Genomic DNA, 13,294 nt, shown 5'->3' with positions numbered 1-13,294 from the left:
TTCCATGATGAAATGTATTAAACTGAATGAGTAGTGGTAATATGAAAGTACTATGGTTAAATATAAAAAGAAATCATTATTTTACAGATGTTGCATTGTTTACTTCATCATCTTATATAGTCACGAGTACGAGTATGTATGTATGTAAAAAAATTGCATGTGTTTGAAATTTTGAGTTCATCAAATATTATCAAAGTTAGTAGAATTTAAATCAAAACAAAGATTTTTTTTCAAAATTGATTATAATTGATAAATGGAAATAATCAGTACATACATATGAAAAACAAAATTATTTCTATATACATGTACATGACATATCGCTTGTAACGGACGACTACATGAAATCGACATACTAAATTTAATTTCTCCATTAATCATATGCATTTATTGTTGGGAATATAAAATTTCGTAGAGCGTAGCAACTTTAACAGTAAACTGTGACTTTTGAACTTTTGCTGGATTTCAAAGCTTGTAAACGTCCCTGTTTAAACTAAATTTTAAGGTTAACGGTCCATGTTTACAATAGATAAGTTTACATGTTTCGTTTTTATTTTCGATAAATAATCAAAATATTTTCTCAATTTGGAATAAGACAATTGTGGGAAGAAACGTTGAAAACCGCTACATGTTGACAACTGGCTCAGGAGCTATTGAATATTATTACCGAAGCACTGTGAAGCAGGTTAGTTCTTTTTCATGGATTTTAAGATAACAGATGTTGTGGTCTTCAGAAGTGTCTGTTAATAAATGCAAATGCTTATTTGGGATTAAATTATTTTGCTGTTCTTCCCATAATTTCGTAAGAAAAAATTAATTTACGCTTTAAATGATCGTCTGTGATTTTTGAAAAGTTTTTGAAAATTATATGGACGTTCATTTAACTTTTTCATGGTCATAAAACAGTTATTGAGACGGCAAGTACAAATCTTCTCATACGGAATAAAGGTTTAGTCGGAAATGACGACTAAGAATAATGTTTTTAAGGACTTTAATTTACCAAAGGCTTGCAATAACTTTTAAAGGCACGCAAATTGTACTGCAAAAATGACAGGAAAGGGTGAGTGTAAATGATATTCTCTGTTACATAAAAGTCAATTATTTATTGAAAATTTATATTGAAACTAGATTTGTTTTGTTAATAGGTTATATTTCTTAAACAAATGAAACAATATAACATAAAAACCCAAATAATTCCAACTGTCATTTCTTCTTACCCAGCTTGAGATTTCCTTTTCATTTCCAGCCCTTGCCTGTCTTCTTGGTGTCTTAATTTCACTTCAGCCAGCATGTGGTAAGTGAAAACATTTATCATTGCATTATTGTTTATTGTTCTCGTGGGTTCCCCTTTTCGATTTTCACAACACGATCGTCAATGCGGGCTTAATAGTTGTATGTTACTTTAATTTTAGAATGTAAATATCTTAAAATGGTACGGATATTGATTAAAATTATTTTTAGTACTACTTATTCCATATTTAATAATAATATAAATATAATAATAATAATATATATATATATATATATTAGTAATGTAATAAATATAACACAATAAATACCGTTTGATTCCCCGTTTACTCTCTCCTCACAACGTGGAATATATAATGGAATTTCGAAATTGAATTTTTGGATCAGTTCTTTATAGTTATTTTAATAATAAGCAATGCACTGGACTCCTTGTAGCCGAAAGGGGTAATCAATCGTTTACGTAGTATTCCATGAACATGCTTATTAAGAAGTGTGGTTAAAAAGGAGTAGTAATTCAGCTAAGAATTCAATATATGGAAGAAAGGTTGGTAATACGCAATAGAGATTATCGAATTGCTGAGACATGAAGTAAATTTGTAACAGTCTCTCTATGTTTATATTCATTTGTTTTCTTTCACAACTAATATTAATTAAGAGATGTTAGATAACATATATTGAAAAGCGATTGAGTGACGCATAGTTAACATTTCTTTGCTGATTTATTCATAACTTTGCTACATACAATAATTGCATAAGAAGAAATAGATAACCTTGTGTTTTACATACCAATTTAGATGCCTAGAATGTTTACTGCAAGCTATCGGTGGATTGTCCTGGATGTGTTCATAAATACATTTGTTTGCGCTCTGGAGAGGTTGGAGTACTTTACAGTAATGGTGTTTTGTTGTTTGGATTTAATATGAGCAACAATTTTATATTGAATTAAATAAAAACATTGAGGTTATTTTAATTTGGTGTTTAAGTTCTGTCTTTAAAAAACAAAATATTGAAATAATGTTTATTTTTATAGTCTTGTTCGACGGTATCTGCTCAACCGACAGCGAAAGGAACTGCAAGATTTAGTATGGGATGTATACAAAATCAGGTATTTGAGATGGGTTTTTTTTTGCAATAGTTTACAACCTTACACCATGTTAATGTAATCCTGTACGACTGGTTAATGCAGACGAGCTTGATATTAATGTTCGGTCAGGTACTCCAAAACCACAAAAGTGCATGACAGTTATCCTGTCTTTATCTGTGACGGAAACTTCGTTCTTTGAGCATATGGTTTTCTGATATTCTTGTCTTTTCCCTTTTATCAGATTTAAAATTGTGCCCACTAACTACTTGTGCCCACTAACCTTTACATTGATAAAGTATAATTAGTTTAAAGACAAACCAAAAATAAACACTAAATAAAAATTAAATGAAGGTCGGATTGCATTTCTGCATTTCAAATACCATGTTTTCAATTTTAATCATCAATACTTTATAAAAGCTACCATAAGCAGTATATTCCTTTTCTCACACAGTCATGCAACATTAATCACATTTAAGATGTAAATTTGTCAAGACGATTTCTCGGCAGTCACTGACTGGATTTCATCGAAACTTCACTCTTCCAAACAAAAATGTTGTGCAGATTTAAAGCATATTCCAGTCATGTTATGTTCGTTGAGTATTTTTATAATGCATTGGTTATTCTTCAGAATACAACATTTAACGGATTTGTGTTCAAAGTGTTCAGAATGTTAGTGAAAATTCATTTGTTGAAAGTATTCACAATGTTTGAATACATTTAAGTGATTTGCAGTAGTATGCAGGAACTAAAACCCTATGCTATATAGTTAACCTAATGATCACATTTCTTCTTTTATAGATTTTCTTGAAAAGAACGCAAGGAACAATATCTAAAGAAATCATGTAGTTTAAAAAAATACATAACAAAATGCAATCTGCTGTTCAATAGGAATGCATAGCATAAATATTTAAATGTTGTTAATCGGTTTGTCCCTCTCGAAAATTTAGCTATTTCGCAGTGAACGTTACCTTTAATTTATTCAAACTTTGTAGAAAGCGTCATTAAATTATTGAGTAGAATATTCTTGTTTCTAAGTTGTACCCCTTTCCTACATTTGTATTGTTTTCATAACTAATTTGACTGTTACATACTTGACTCATAAGAAGTGTACGGTTTACTTTTTGAAATAAGCAAATTACACAGTAAAAACGAAATATGCATTATGATGAAACAAGTGCGTTTTGCTTTGCATATTTAAAACATATAACCGGGTCATATCATCTGCCCTCATACTTAACTAAGGATTTGTCTTTATCTAATATAACTGTTTCTTCAGCTTTGTTGAAACACAAATACTGCTGGTATAGCCGTTGGTAAAAGGCAAAGCAATCATTGTGACGAATGCTGCTCCTCAGATCATTGCAATAGTGCTCTTTGTTCCCATCTACAACGTAAGTAACTAGTTGTTCTATTAATAATCATTTTCCGGTCAACTCAGAAGGTGATTATTGAATTGTAGTTGTTCGTCCGTGCTTGCTTCCGTCAAGACCAATAGGTCCAATGTTTAAAAGTATCAATGTTTATATGCGAAATCTGTGTGGTTTTTTAAATGTCAGAGAAACTACACAAAGATGTTTTGAACTCGAATGATTTTCTTTGAATATTTCCATTTAAAACCGTATTTAACATCAGGTACAGTTAGATTGTCATATACTGAAAACAAATGTTCAAAAAATTTAAGCAAAGACGTACTTAAAATCCATTAAATTCCGACATGATATTGTTATTTCATAGTCTCTTGTAATTTTTAAATAGTTTGTTTTAGGAACATATTTATTACAAGTGTGCAATATTTAAGAGAATGAATGTGTATCTAAATAAGGAAATAATTCATTTGATTTGTTGAGGTATGGGTCTGGAAGAAAACATTGTTCTATTCAATGACAACTTTCAGAAAATCTTTATTTTAGATAAACATATCTCACAAGTTGCAGCTCTAATTAAATTTAGATATTTAAAATAATCTCGATTCATCGACAAATTAAATTTTGTGACATATTTCAATATCATTTTGTACAAAAGAGCATTTTTGCTTGACAAAATAAAAAAGCTTTATGTCATGATTGGCATTACCAAATTCAACTGCACTCATATATAGCTTTATCATACTTAAACGTTTCAATATGCTTGGGGAATATCATTTCAAGAAATTTAATTATTTTCCAACCACAACTCTTTGCATCTTGGCGGAAGCGTGTTTCTTTGTGTATGTAAGAATCGCAACACAGCTCTGTCAAAAATTACATGTAATGTTATATAAGCAAAAATGGTAGACAGTTTTTGGAACCGGATATACAGATATTCAAAATATAAAACAGTGATCGTCATGCAATTATTAATAAATAAAGATTATGCGAAAACTAACCCGCCGGCTTGAATAGCTACTCATTTACACGTTCGTTCCTCATACACAGAGGAGCATCTGCAGAAAAACAAGAATGTCGCCATATTACCTGTGTTAGTGCGATGTAAAATCCAACAAAAACATGGCCCTTGCAGAAAATTTGATTTACAATTGTTGTTTATTATTTTTGTAACACTGATGATCTGTACAGGCGAAACACGTCTAAATGTGAAAAGAGTCAATGTTTAACTTGTTTCAATCATTGTCATATGTTTAACTTTCTTTAAGCGTCTGCATGTGTAGATGACGAAACCGCAGATTGTGCAAAGATGCATTCCCTTTTCCAGATATGTAAAGATATTCAACATGCAAAGCTTGTATGTCCAAGATTTTGTGGCCTTTGTAACGTTGGTGAGTTGAGCTGATTATCTAAAATATATTTTATTTGTAATATATCCTAAATTGTTTATGGTTTTGATTTGGTTATTGCATATATTGGCAGTATGTGGATTCCACTACAAAAATAGCGCGATCGTATGGAAACAAATAGTCAGTTTTTACGTGTAATTAAGTAAATTATTTTTATTATTTTGTAAACAGGCATTGTTCAATAGTACAAAATTACACAATAATGAATGGCATATTTAGACGTATTGAATGACTAAATATACGACAACACGGTTATACATTTTAGCATATGTATTTATTAACGAATGTATAAGAAATAATTATCACATGCCGTCGTTTGTTTTTCGTGAAATATATCTATATTTTATTCTCTTTTTTACTGATAATAAAATGTAACCAATACATTTTCAGCGTTTTTCAGCGTTTCTACCGATATATTTTTTCCTGATCCAGTCTTATAAATTCAGCCTCAGTTTCATTTTACAAACGCAAATAATCGATATAAACCCTTTATTGTACCTTATGTAACTTCCACAAAATCAAATTCATACCAAATAATAAGTGTATTAAGTTTAGCCTCGTTTTCTTTTACAGAGTCCAAAAATCCCTATCGAATTCATATTGTACTCGATGAAATTTTTGTGTGAAATTAAGAGTTTACAATACATTGTGAAGTTCAATTGTAATAATTGCTATATTATATATTTGGACTCGGCTAGCGCGTGATTGAATGTAATTTGGTACCTCGTCCAACAAACTCAACAATATATAATAACTCCATTTCATTATATTCGTGTAATAAACAATCGGCGTATAAAACGCACGTAAAACGCCAGAATAAACCTTCACCACTTGTCTCAAGTTTAGTTTATATTTGACTTAACGACTCTCGCATTCGTTGTCATAATGTAAAAAACTGTCCATAATTTTTAGTTTTATTTACAGTCTGGAGCTTACACTTCCTTCGACATGCAAAACTGCTCTTGATTACATTTTGGTTTTTAAGTATCCTACGAGCAATAACTGTAACTGTAATGAAATGAGTAAAAATCAGCCCGAGCAATAAGAAAACAACAAAGCGTTCGTAAGACAGCCGTTTAAGACATTCCATGTTTTCCTAGTTGTTGAAATTTTGAATGTTTACACATCTGTCAGCATTTATTTTTGTCTGTAACAACCCTCAAATAAGTTTTCTTTCTAATAAATAGATGTAGGTTTATCAAATCCAAATGAGATCCCCACGAATAACACATTTGATCGTTTTCCTCGCGTGAAATACACCACTTTTGAAAATAGCAGTTGCGTAAATTACAACATGATAGTTCAATATCAACTTTTTTGCAGAAAAAAATGCCCGGCATGTTGTAACTTTTTCTTCTTCTAGAGTTGTTTGTTTAAATTATAAATACCAGCGATCTCTTGTTTTTTTATTTTGAGATTTTATATTTAAGTAAATATTCAGGAAATTTCATTAAGCTTGTTTAAAGCATCAAATAAAAAAGTGTGTTTGTTTGTTGTGTAAGATGTTATTTTGTTTCATCTTGTCAACTTCAAAAACAGTATTCTCACACGTGGTTATGCTATTCGTGAGAATACTGTTTTTAAAACCTACTCTATGAAATAAAATTTCATCTTACACAAAAAAACAAACAAACATCCTCCATGTAATTACTTTATTTTTATTTTATACTATTAAAGTTGACGGTAATTGGGCAAACTGGTCAAATTGGTCTTTGTGTGATGTCACATGTGGTAATGGAACGCAAGTTCGAGCTAGGACCTGCACAGATCCTGCACCAGCGCATGGAGGGGCATATTGTAGCGGTCCTCATTCACAAAATAAACCATGCTTAAAGGACGTATGTCCAGGTATAACAGAAATAACACTAAGTTTTGTTATAAATTCTTTTTAGAACAGTACAATAAAAACATTAGGTTGCTTTTTATTCATGTTACATAACAGTTACTTTTTATTCCATAACTTTTAAAACGAAAACATCGACCTTTCAGCATTTTCAACCCGAAATTTTCAAAATATAATTCATTAATTCATGATTAGATCCAGTCTTTCAATTTATCTCTTTTTTATTTCATGAGTATAAACAATCCGTATCAAAATGCAACTTGTACTCTTTTCCAAATGTTCCCTGACGGAACAATATTGTACTCGAGGTAACTCTTAGTTAAATCAAGTCTCAATTCTCCACTACATGACACCTTCATTGCTTCCAAAACGTCTACCACACAACTTAGTTTTCAGTTTAGGAAACAGGTAAAAGTCAGAGGGGGCCATGTCCGGAGAATATGAAGGATGGGGAAGAATTTCCAAGCCTCAGTTATTGCAATTTTGAATGTATGAGCAGGCACATTATCTTTCAGGAACAGTCAGTTTGCCCCCTTTTTTACGCGCGATTTCTTGACGCAAACGTCTCAAATCTTCTACATAGTATGTACCGTTTATGGTACGTCCTTGCTCAAGATAGTCAATCATGATTATCCCCTGTCTCAAAGAATTGAAAGTATCATATTTCCTGCTGATGGCAGCCTCTAAAATTTCTTCGGAGGCGGTGGGCCAGGGTGCTGCCACTGCATGCTCTGTTTTCTTGATTCTGGATCGAAGTGATGAACCAATATTTCATCCTGAGTTACGATCCAGTAGATAAAATCAGGTTCATCCTCGTAGCGAGACAAAAGATATCTTGAATTGTCAAGCCTGTTCAGTTTCTGGTCGTCAGTCAACTGTCTAGGGCTCATCTAGCGGAAACCTTTGACATGCTATAGGCATAAGTCAGAATTGCCTGAACTGAACCAAAGCTTATATCCGCTACCTAGCAATGTTTCGATGATCTCGCCTTCTGTCGCACATGACCATAACGTGCACACCTTCGGCAATTTCATCGTTAGTCGCCCAGGCCGCTCATTATCTCCAAAGTACTCCCCGCCCCTCTTAAATTCACCAGCCCATTTTACCCAGTACTATAGGAAGGGGGCTCCTTTCCAAGTGTATCCAAGAAATCTTAATGGATTTACTTGAGGGGACATACCTTTCATACATGTACAAGGTACTTAGTGACAACTCTGATTTCAACGTTCTCCATTTGGTCTACTGATCAAAGTGTTTTTATGTAACTTAATCTGTGTAAAACCGCGTGTAACTCACTCGGTCAGTAATCTTCAATAAGATATCGGTATCGACGTATCGTGTCTGAATGTTGTGGCTAGAATAAATCGAGTCGAGAACTTTTTTTTATCATACCTCTTATTGTTCAATGTAATTAGCAATAATTACTTATACATTATCAAATTCAAAGAATACATATTACTTCAGTCAATGGAGGTTGGTCAACTTGGTCCGTCTGGGGAGCCTGTTCTTCAACATGCGATATTGGGATACAGAGGCGTGATCGTTCATGCTCAAACCCTTACCCTTCACGGTTTGGAGACCATTGTTTCGGGGATTCTCGTGATGACAGAATATGTATTACTCAGCCGTGTGCAAGTATGTGAACTTAAATGAACCTTCTAAGATACAGTATTCAACTTGTAAACCTGTTTCTAATCTGTTTTATTGAATCAGACTCACTGAGAAGAAAAAAAAACTGGAATTATAAGCTGATTTTGTCCAAAAGGAAAACTTATGAGCATAGATAGAAATGCTTTTTATCACATATCCATGCCGTTTTCTTTACTCTGTGAAAATGGTATTGCACGGTTGTGCATATATTTTGATTTGCCTTATACAAACAAAGTGTAAAGACGCGCTAAATGTTAGCGTTATAATACAGGCGCGTAAATGAAAAATGACTCTTTTTCATTTTAAACAGTCTTTTTATGTGATAGATAGCATATTAAATTCGTGTCAGTTCGTTAATGTATTTAATGAATTAGTTCAATAAAATAATATTATGCTCGCCAGAGGCTTGCATAATTCAATTTTATTAAACTCGTTCGTAACTTTTATAATAAAATTTATTAGTTACAGCTTTATGTCATTTAATAATATATTCAAAATAATTGCATACATAATGTTATTTGTAAGCATAAGCAAGCATTTAAACGAATGAAAAATGGACACTTTAAGCCACAAGACCTTTTATATTTTACAGCATATCTCAATGGTCAAGTGGTCAACTAATCAAACTCGGGTTTTTGTGGTGGTGGTGGTAGTAATTTTCACCCCGGAGCACGGCAGTTAGCCGCATTAAATCGGGTGTTCTTGTTTCTTAATTTGTTTGTTCATTCTGTTTAAAGTTTATCAATCGCTGGGCAAGATAATGTTGTAGTTAAGTAAAATGGAATAAATAATTCAATATGTTTTTTAAATCAGATCAGTGATCTATAAACAATTTTTTGATTTGTTAAAGATGGAGGATGGACAAGCTGGGATAACTGGTCTACTTGTACGGTTACATGTGGAGGTGGTATAAGGTCAAAGTCACGGTCATGTACCAACCCAAAACCATCTGTACTTGGACAATATTGCAACGGAATACCGTTGCAAACAGAGCAATGTGGAAACAAAATTTGTCCAGGTAACATATATATTATGTTATACATTTTAACGTGATCTTACTGCTTAAAGCAACTATCCTTACATTAGGCGGTCTTTTTATTTTAGATAAAATGTCTTATAAAAGTTAAAATTGTATCACACGCTTGTACATTTTTAAGGACTAGAAGATGTATGCATGTCTTGTCCGACGAGGAACATCTACTTTAAGTATTTGAACGCTTACCAAACGGAAATTCGCAAAATTTATGCACTCGCCCTGATTTCTTTGGTATGTACAAAATGTAAACGCGTGAAGTGAAAGCGCGTAAGTACAACAGACACTTTTTACGGTCACCGTGTATAACAATTGTATTAACATATTGTTTCAGATCACATATCAGCTTTTTCCGTTGGAAACCCTTACAACTATACCGATAAGCTTACATTCTCCAGAATAATATACCAACATGGGAACGACTTTGATCAATCAACTGGTACGTTCACTTGCTCAATTCCTGGAATCTATCACTTTTCCGTAACACTTGTTAAAAAGAGAGAAAATTCAAGAGTAGACCGGGTTTTCTGCGAGCTTTCTAAAAATGGTAGATCGCTAACGCATATCGAAGTGGACCCAACAGATGACGACACTGACAAAGGAAGTGCAGCTGTTTCTGAGTCTATGGTTATTCATCTAGACAGGGGTGATAAAGTTTATCTATCTAGTTGTAATGGTCAACCGAGTACTTATATGGCGTATTGGTCTTCCTTTACCGGGTTTCTACTTCATCCGGACAATTAACTGTCACTAATTACTCTTCTTTATAATATTTTCAAAGATATCAATATTTGTGTGGTATAGAATTCCGTTTTTGTCCATTTATTATCCTTCAATATATAATCTGATATGTTGTACTATCAAAAAAAAAGAAAAGAAATAAATTTATCTAAATTCGATGAAAAACTGTTTCTTTCCTTTATTTTGTATGCAATGATTGATTGTTTACGTTTAGGCTTGATAATTTTCTGCATTACGACCTCACAAAATATCAAATATGTTGTGCGTTATTTTTCTACTTGTGCATTTTTTTTGTTGCCACATAACATAAGCAACTCCTTTTATTTACTGTATTAATCTAGTTCTAAAGATAGGTTGGAAATGAAATAGACTTCTTTATCTTCTTGCAAAAAAAAAAACAAACAAAAAACAAACAAACAGCAACGTAACATGACAAAACGCACAATGGCTTCTTGTTTGTAACTATCAATGTTGAGTATCTGGGATTTTGTTTTGAGTCATCTAATTTATGTACATTAGCAAGTATTGGATTATCCTTGACTCGGACGTTCGCAAAGAAACCACGTTATTAGCTGAGAAAACAATAAAAACAACTCTATTTTACATTGAAAACGTTTCGCTAAAGGAAATAAGGTTTGGCAGTTTTTTCCCATGGCTGTATTAAGAGAACTGAAACTGAAATTTATAACTAATGCCTACCGATATGGCTGATTTAACTCTTGACATTCGGAAGTGAATCTAAATCCAGACATATATTACGCTCCAGATATCCCGAGATTAATATGTTTATTAAAATATCATAAATTGAAGCAAATGCACAACCCGTTTGCATGCATGGAGGTATACGCTTTAACTGAACGCCTATCAGACTTTCCTCGGAATATTGAACAACGGATCGTACTAAGCTGTGCCAACATAAATATCACATATGCACAGACTATACCAATAAACGAAATGTTTTGTTTACATACACATTCATAAGAAAAATAGCTTTCTTAGGAAACAATTACAAAGTAGCTTAACATTTAATGTCTAGTTACTAGATTTACTCAAAACCATGAATAACATTATAATTATTGTCATTTTACAAATATTTTTAAATTAATGCAGATCTCATAAAAAAGTCCGGATAGTCGGAAGTGAATTCAAATCCTGACGCAAATGATGCTCGGAATATCGAACGCTTAAGGGCATTGAGGTTTTTTGACATGATGGGACAAAAATTATTTTTTATCGATAAATGTACAATTTGATTGAGGTTTGGACCTCTAATCTTTGTGCAAAATTTAAGATTATTCACGCACGTTTTTCCAGAATAATTATTTAAATTGTAAAAAGAATGACTCAAAATGAAAAGCGTTTAAACACTTTCACTTAAATCGGGCTAAGAAAGGCATAATTTCAATATATTTCAAAGAATATTTCTTAACTGTCTTTAAATATAGTGCCCAAGCTCATTTATGTAAGAAATTCGAATGTTATGTTTTTGGGCTTTTAAACCTCAGTGGAGTCCCTTTCATATGTATATTTAAGTATGAACAATTGACATTGTATTTTGAACAAGAGACAGTTTGCTGGCAAATGCCAAGACAGTAGTAAATCAAGATGAACAAGTGTTTCACAAAAATCAGAGTCCTGAACTGCAGAAAAGTAAGTTAACTTTGAAAAAAGTATTTACCATTTATCCAAGGCTTTCAGATACAAACCATGGTACAACAAACCATTTACAATTACGGATTCGGTCTTTGAACTGAGCTACACTAGTAAACAAAATGATAATCATAGATATTGCAAAGACGTGAATATTTTAAATTTCAAAGCTTTGAATGTCTTATATCTCTGACTCTTATAAGAACACTGAATATATAATCAACACAAAAAGGGACAAACTATATTGACAGTGAAGAAAGGACATATTCTATTATTTGTAGTAATTTTGATTTACCGTTAGTAACCAATTAATGAATTTTAAAATGTAATTCAAGTATACAGAATAATAAGCATTGCTTCATAATAAATAATTGTTTAACATCAAGTTTATAATTTATCTCATTAACTTATTATTTCATGATCATTTTACAAAAAATGGTTGTTTCATTGAAGTCTCATGCTACGCATTGTCTTTGTAACCACGTACTCAATCTTAAATTTCCGGATTCTGCCGACCCCTTTCAAACTTCCAAACAGAATGTGGCACATTTCCCCTCCGGCACCCCCATGATGTATCTATCTGATTAAAGATGGCGCCAAAAAATGATCACTTTTTCTTAAACGAAAACAAGTGTTTGGTGTCTAAATAGGGCATTGTCCCCTTTTTAAGGCCTCAAATGGGGGTGTTGAAAATGCGTAAAAAGACGTCTAAAAGGGGCGGGTGATAAGGCTTGAAAAGAAGTCTATATGAGTAGTGGGTTAAAAGAAAATGATGAAAAAGTATCGGAATTACCAATATCGAGCTTTTCCATGATTAAACATGGCAGTAAGAAAAATTGTCGTTTGCGGCGATTTTTAATGCAAAGCAACTGAAATTTCCGGACAAAAATCGCTTTTTAATAAAGAAGAAGGATGAGATTCATTACATTTAAAAATATGTGTTGAAAAAAAGGAAAATTATACTTTGAAAACAATATACTCTCCTTAAAAAATTAAACTGAAATGATTTATACACTGGTGACATTCAAAACATTTCAGTGTCATGTTTAGTTTGTGAGTCACCAAAAAGTGTACATGTTTGTCGTCAAATGTATGACGACTCTAACCCAAGCAAACATAATTGTAACAAGCAGATGTTATCAATTTAAAAACCTTCAAGATAAAATTTTTTGGGAGAACAATTAGCCAAAAATCTTAAAGTAAAGCCACCGGTTATTATGGATATAAAATTGGTCTAGGCCAAATTAGAAAAATAATGTAAAATAAAAGGGGGAT

General features: G+C 32.2%; 1 protein-coding gene across 1 annotated transcript; it reads left to right on the top strand.

Annotated features, from left to right (window-relative positions):
- The first annotated feature begins 2,254 nt into the window (after positions 1-2,254).
- LOC132712897 (coadhesin-like) lies at positions 2,255-10,522 on the top strand. Its single transcript, XM_060695332.1, has 7 exons — positions 2,255-2,350; positions 3,606-3,720; positions 4,962-5,084; positions 6,780-6,950; positions 8,410-8,580; positions 9,446-9,613; positions 9,963-10,522. The coding sequence occupies exons 3-7, from the start codon at positions 5,003-5,005 to the stop codon at positions 10,370-10,372; spliced, it is 1,002 nt and encodes a 333-aa protein (XP_060551315.1). The 5' UTR covers positions 2,255-2,350; positions 3,606-3,720; positions 4,962-5,002; the 3' UTR covers positions 10,373-10,522.
- The last annotated feature ends 2,772 nt before the right edge of the window (positions 10,523-13,294 follow it).

The sequence above is a fragment of the Ruditapes philippinarum genome, unplaced genomic scaffold (assembly GCF_026571515.1).
Source record: "Ruditapes philippinarum isolate M1 unplaced genomic scaffold, ASM2657151v2 ctg6915_1_1_1_1, whole genome shotgun sequence".
In the NCBI taxonomy this organism is placed as follows: Eukaryota; Metazoa; Mollusca; class Bivalvia; order Venerida; family Veneridae; genus Ruditapes; species Ruditapes philippinarum.
The sequence above is the reverse complement of the archived record's forward strand: the minus strand, read 5'-3'. Positions and strand labels throughout refer to the sequence as shown.

Coding starts and splice junctions, on each gene's coding strand:
- LOC132712897 (XM_060695332.1), top strand. CDS start 5,003: ATGCATTCCCTTTTCCAGATATGTAAAGATATTCAACATGCAAAGCTT. Junction 6,951..8,409: donor CTTAAAGGACGTATGTCCAG/GTATAACAGAAA, acceptor ATATTACTTCAG/TCAATGGAGGTTGGTCAACT. Junction 8,581..9,445: donor TATTACTCAGCCGTGTGCAA/GTATGTGAACTT, acceptor GATTTGTTAAAG/ATGGAGGATGGACAAGCTGG.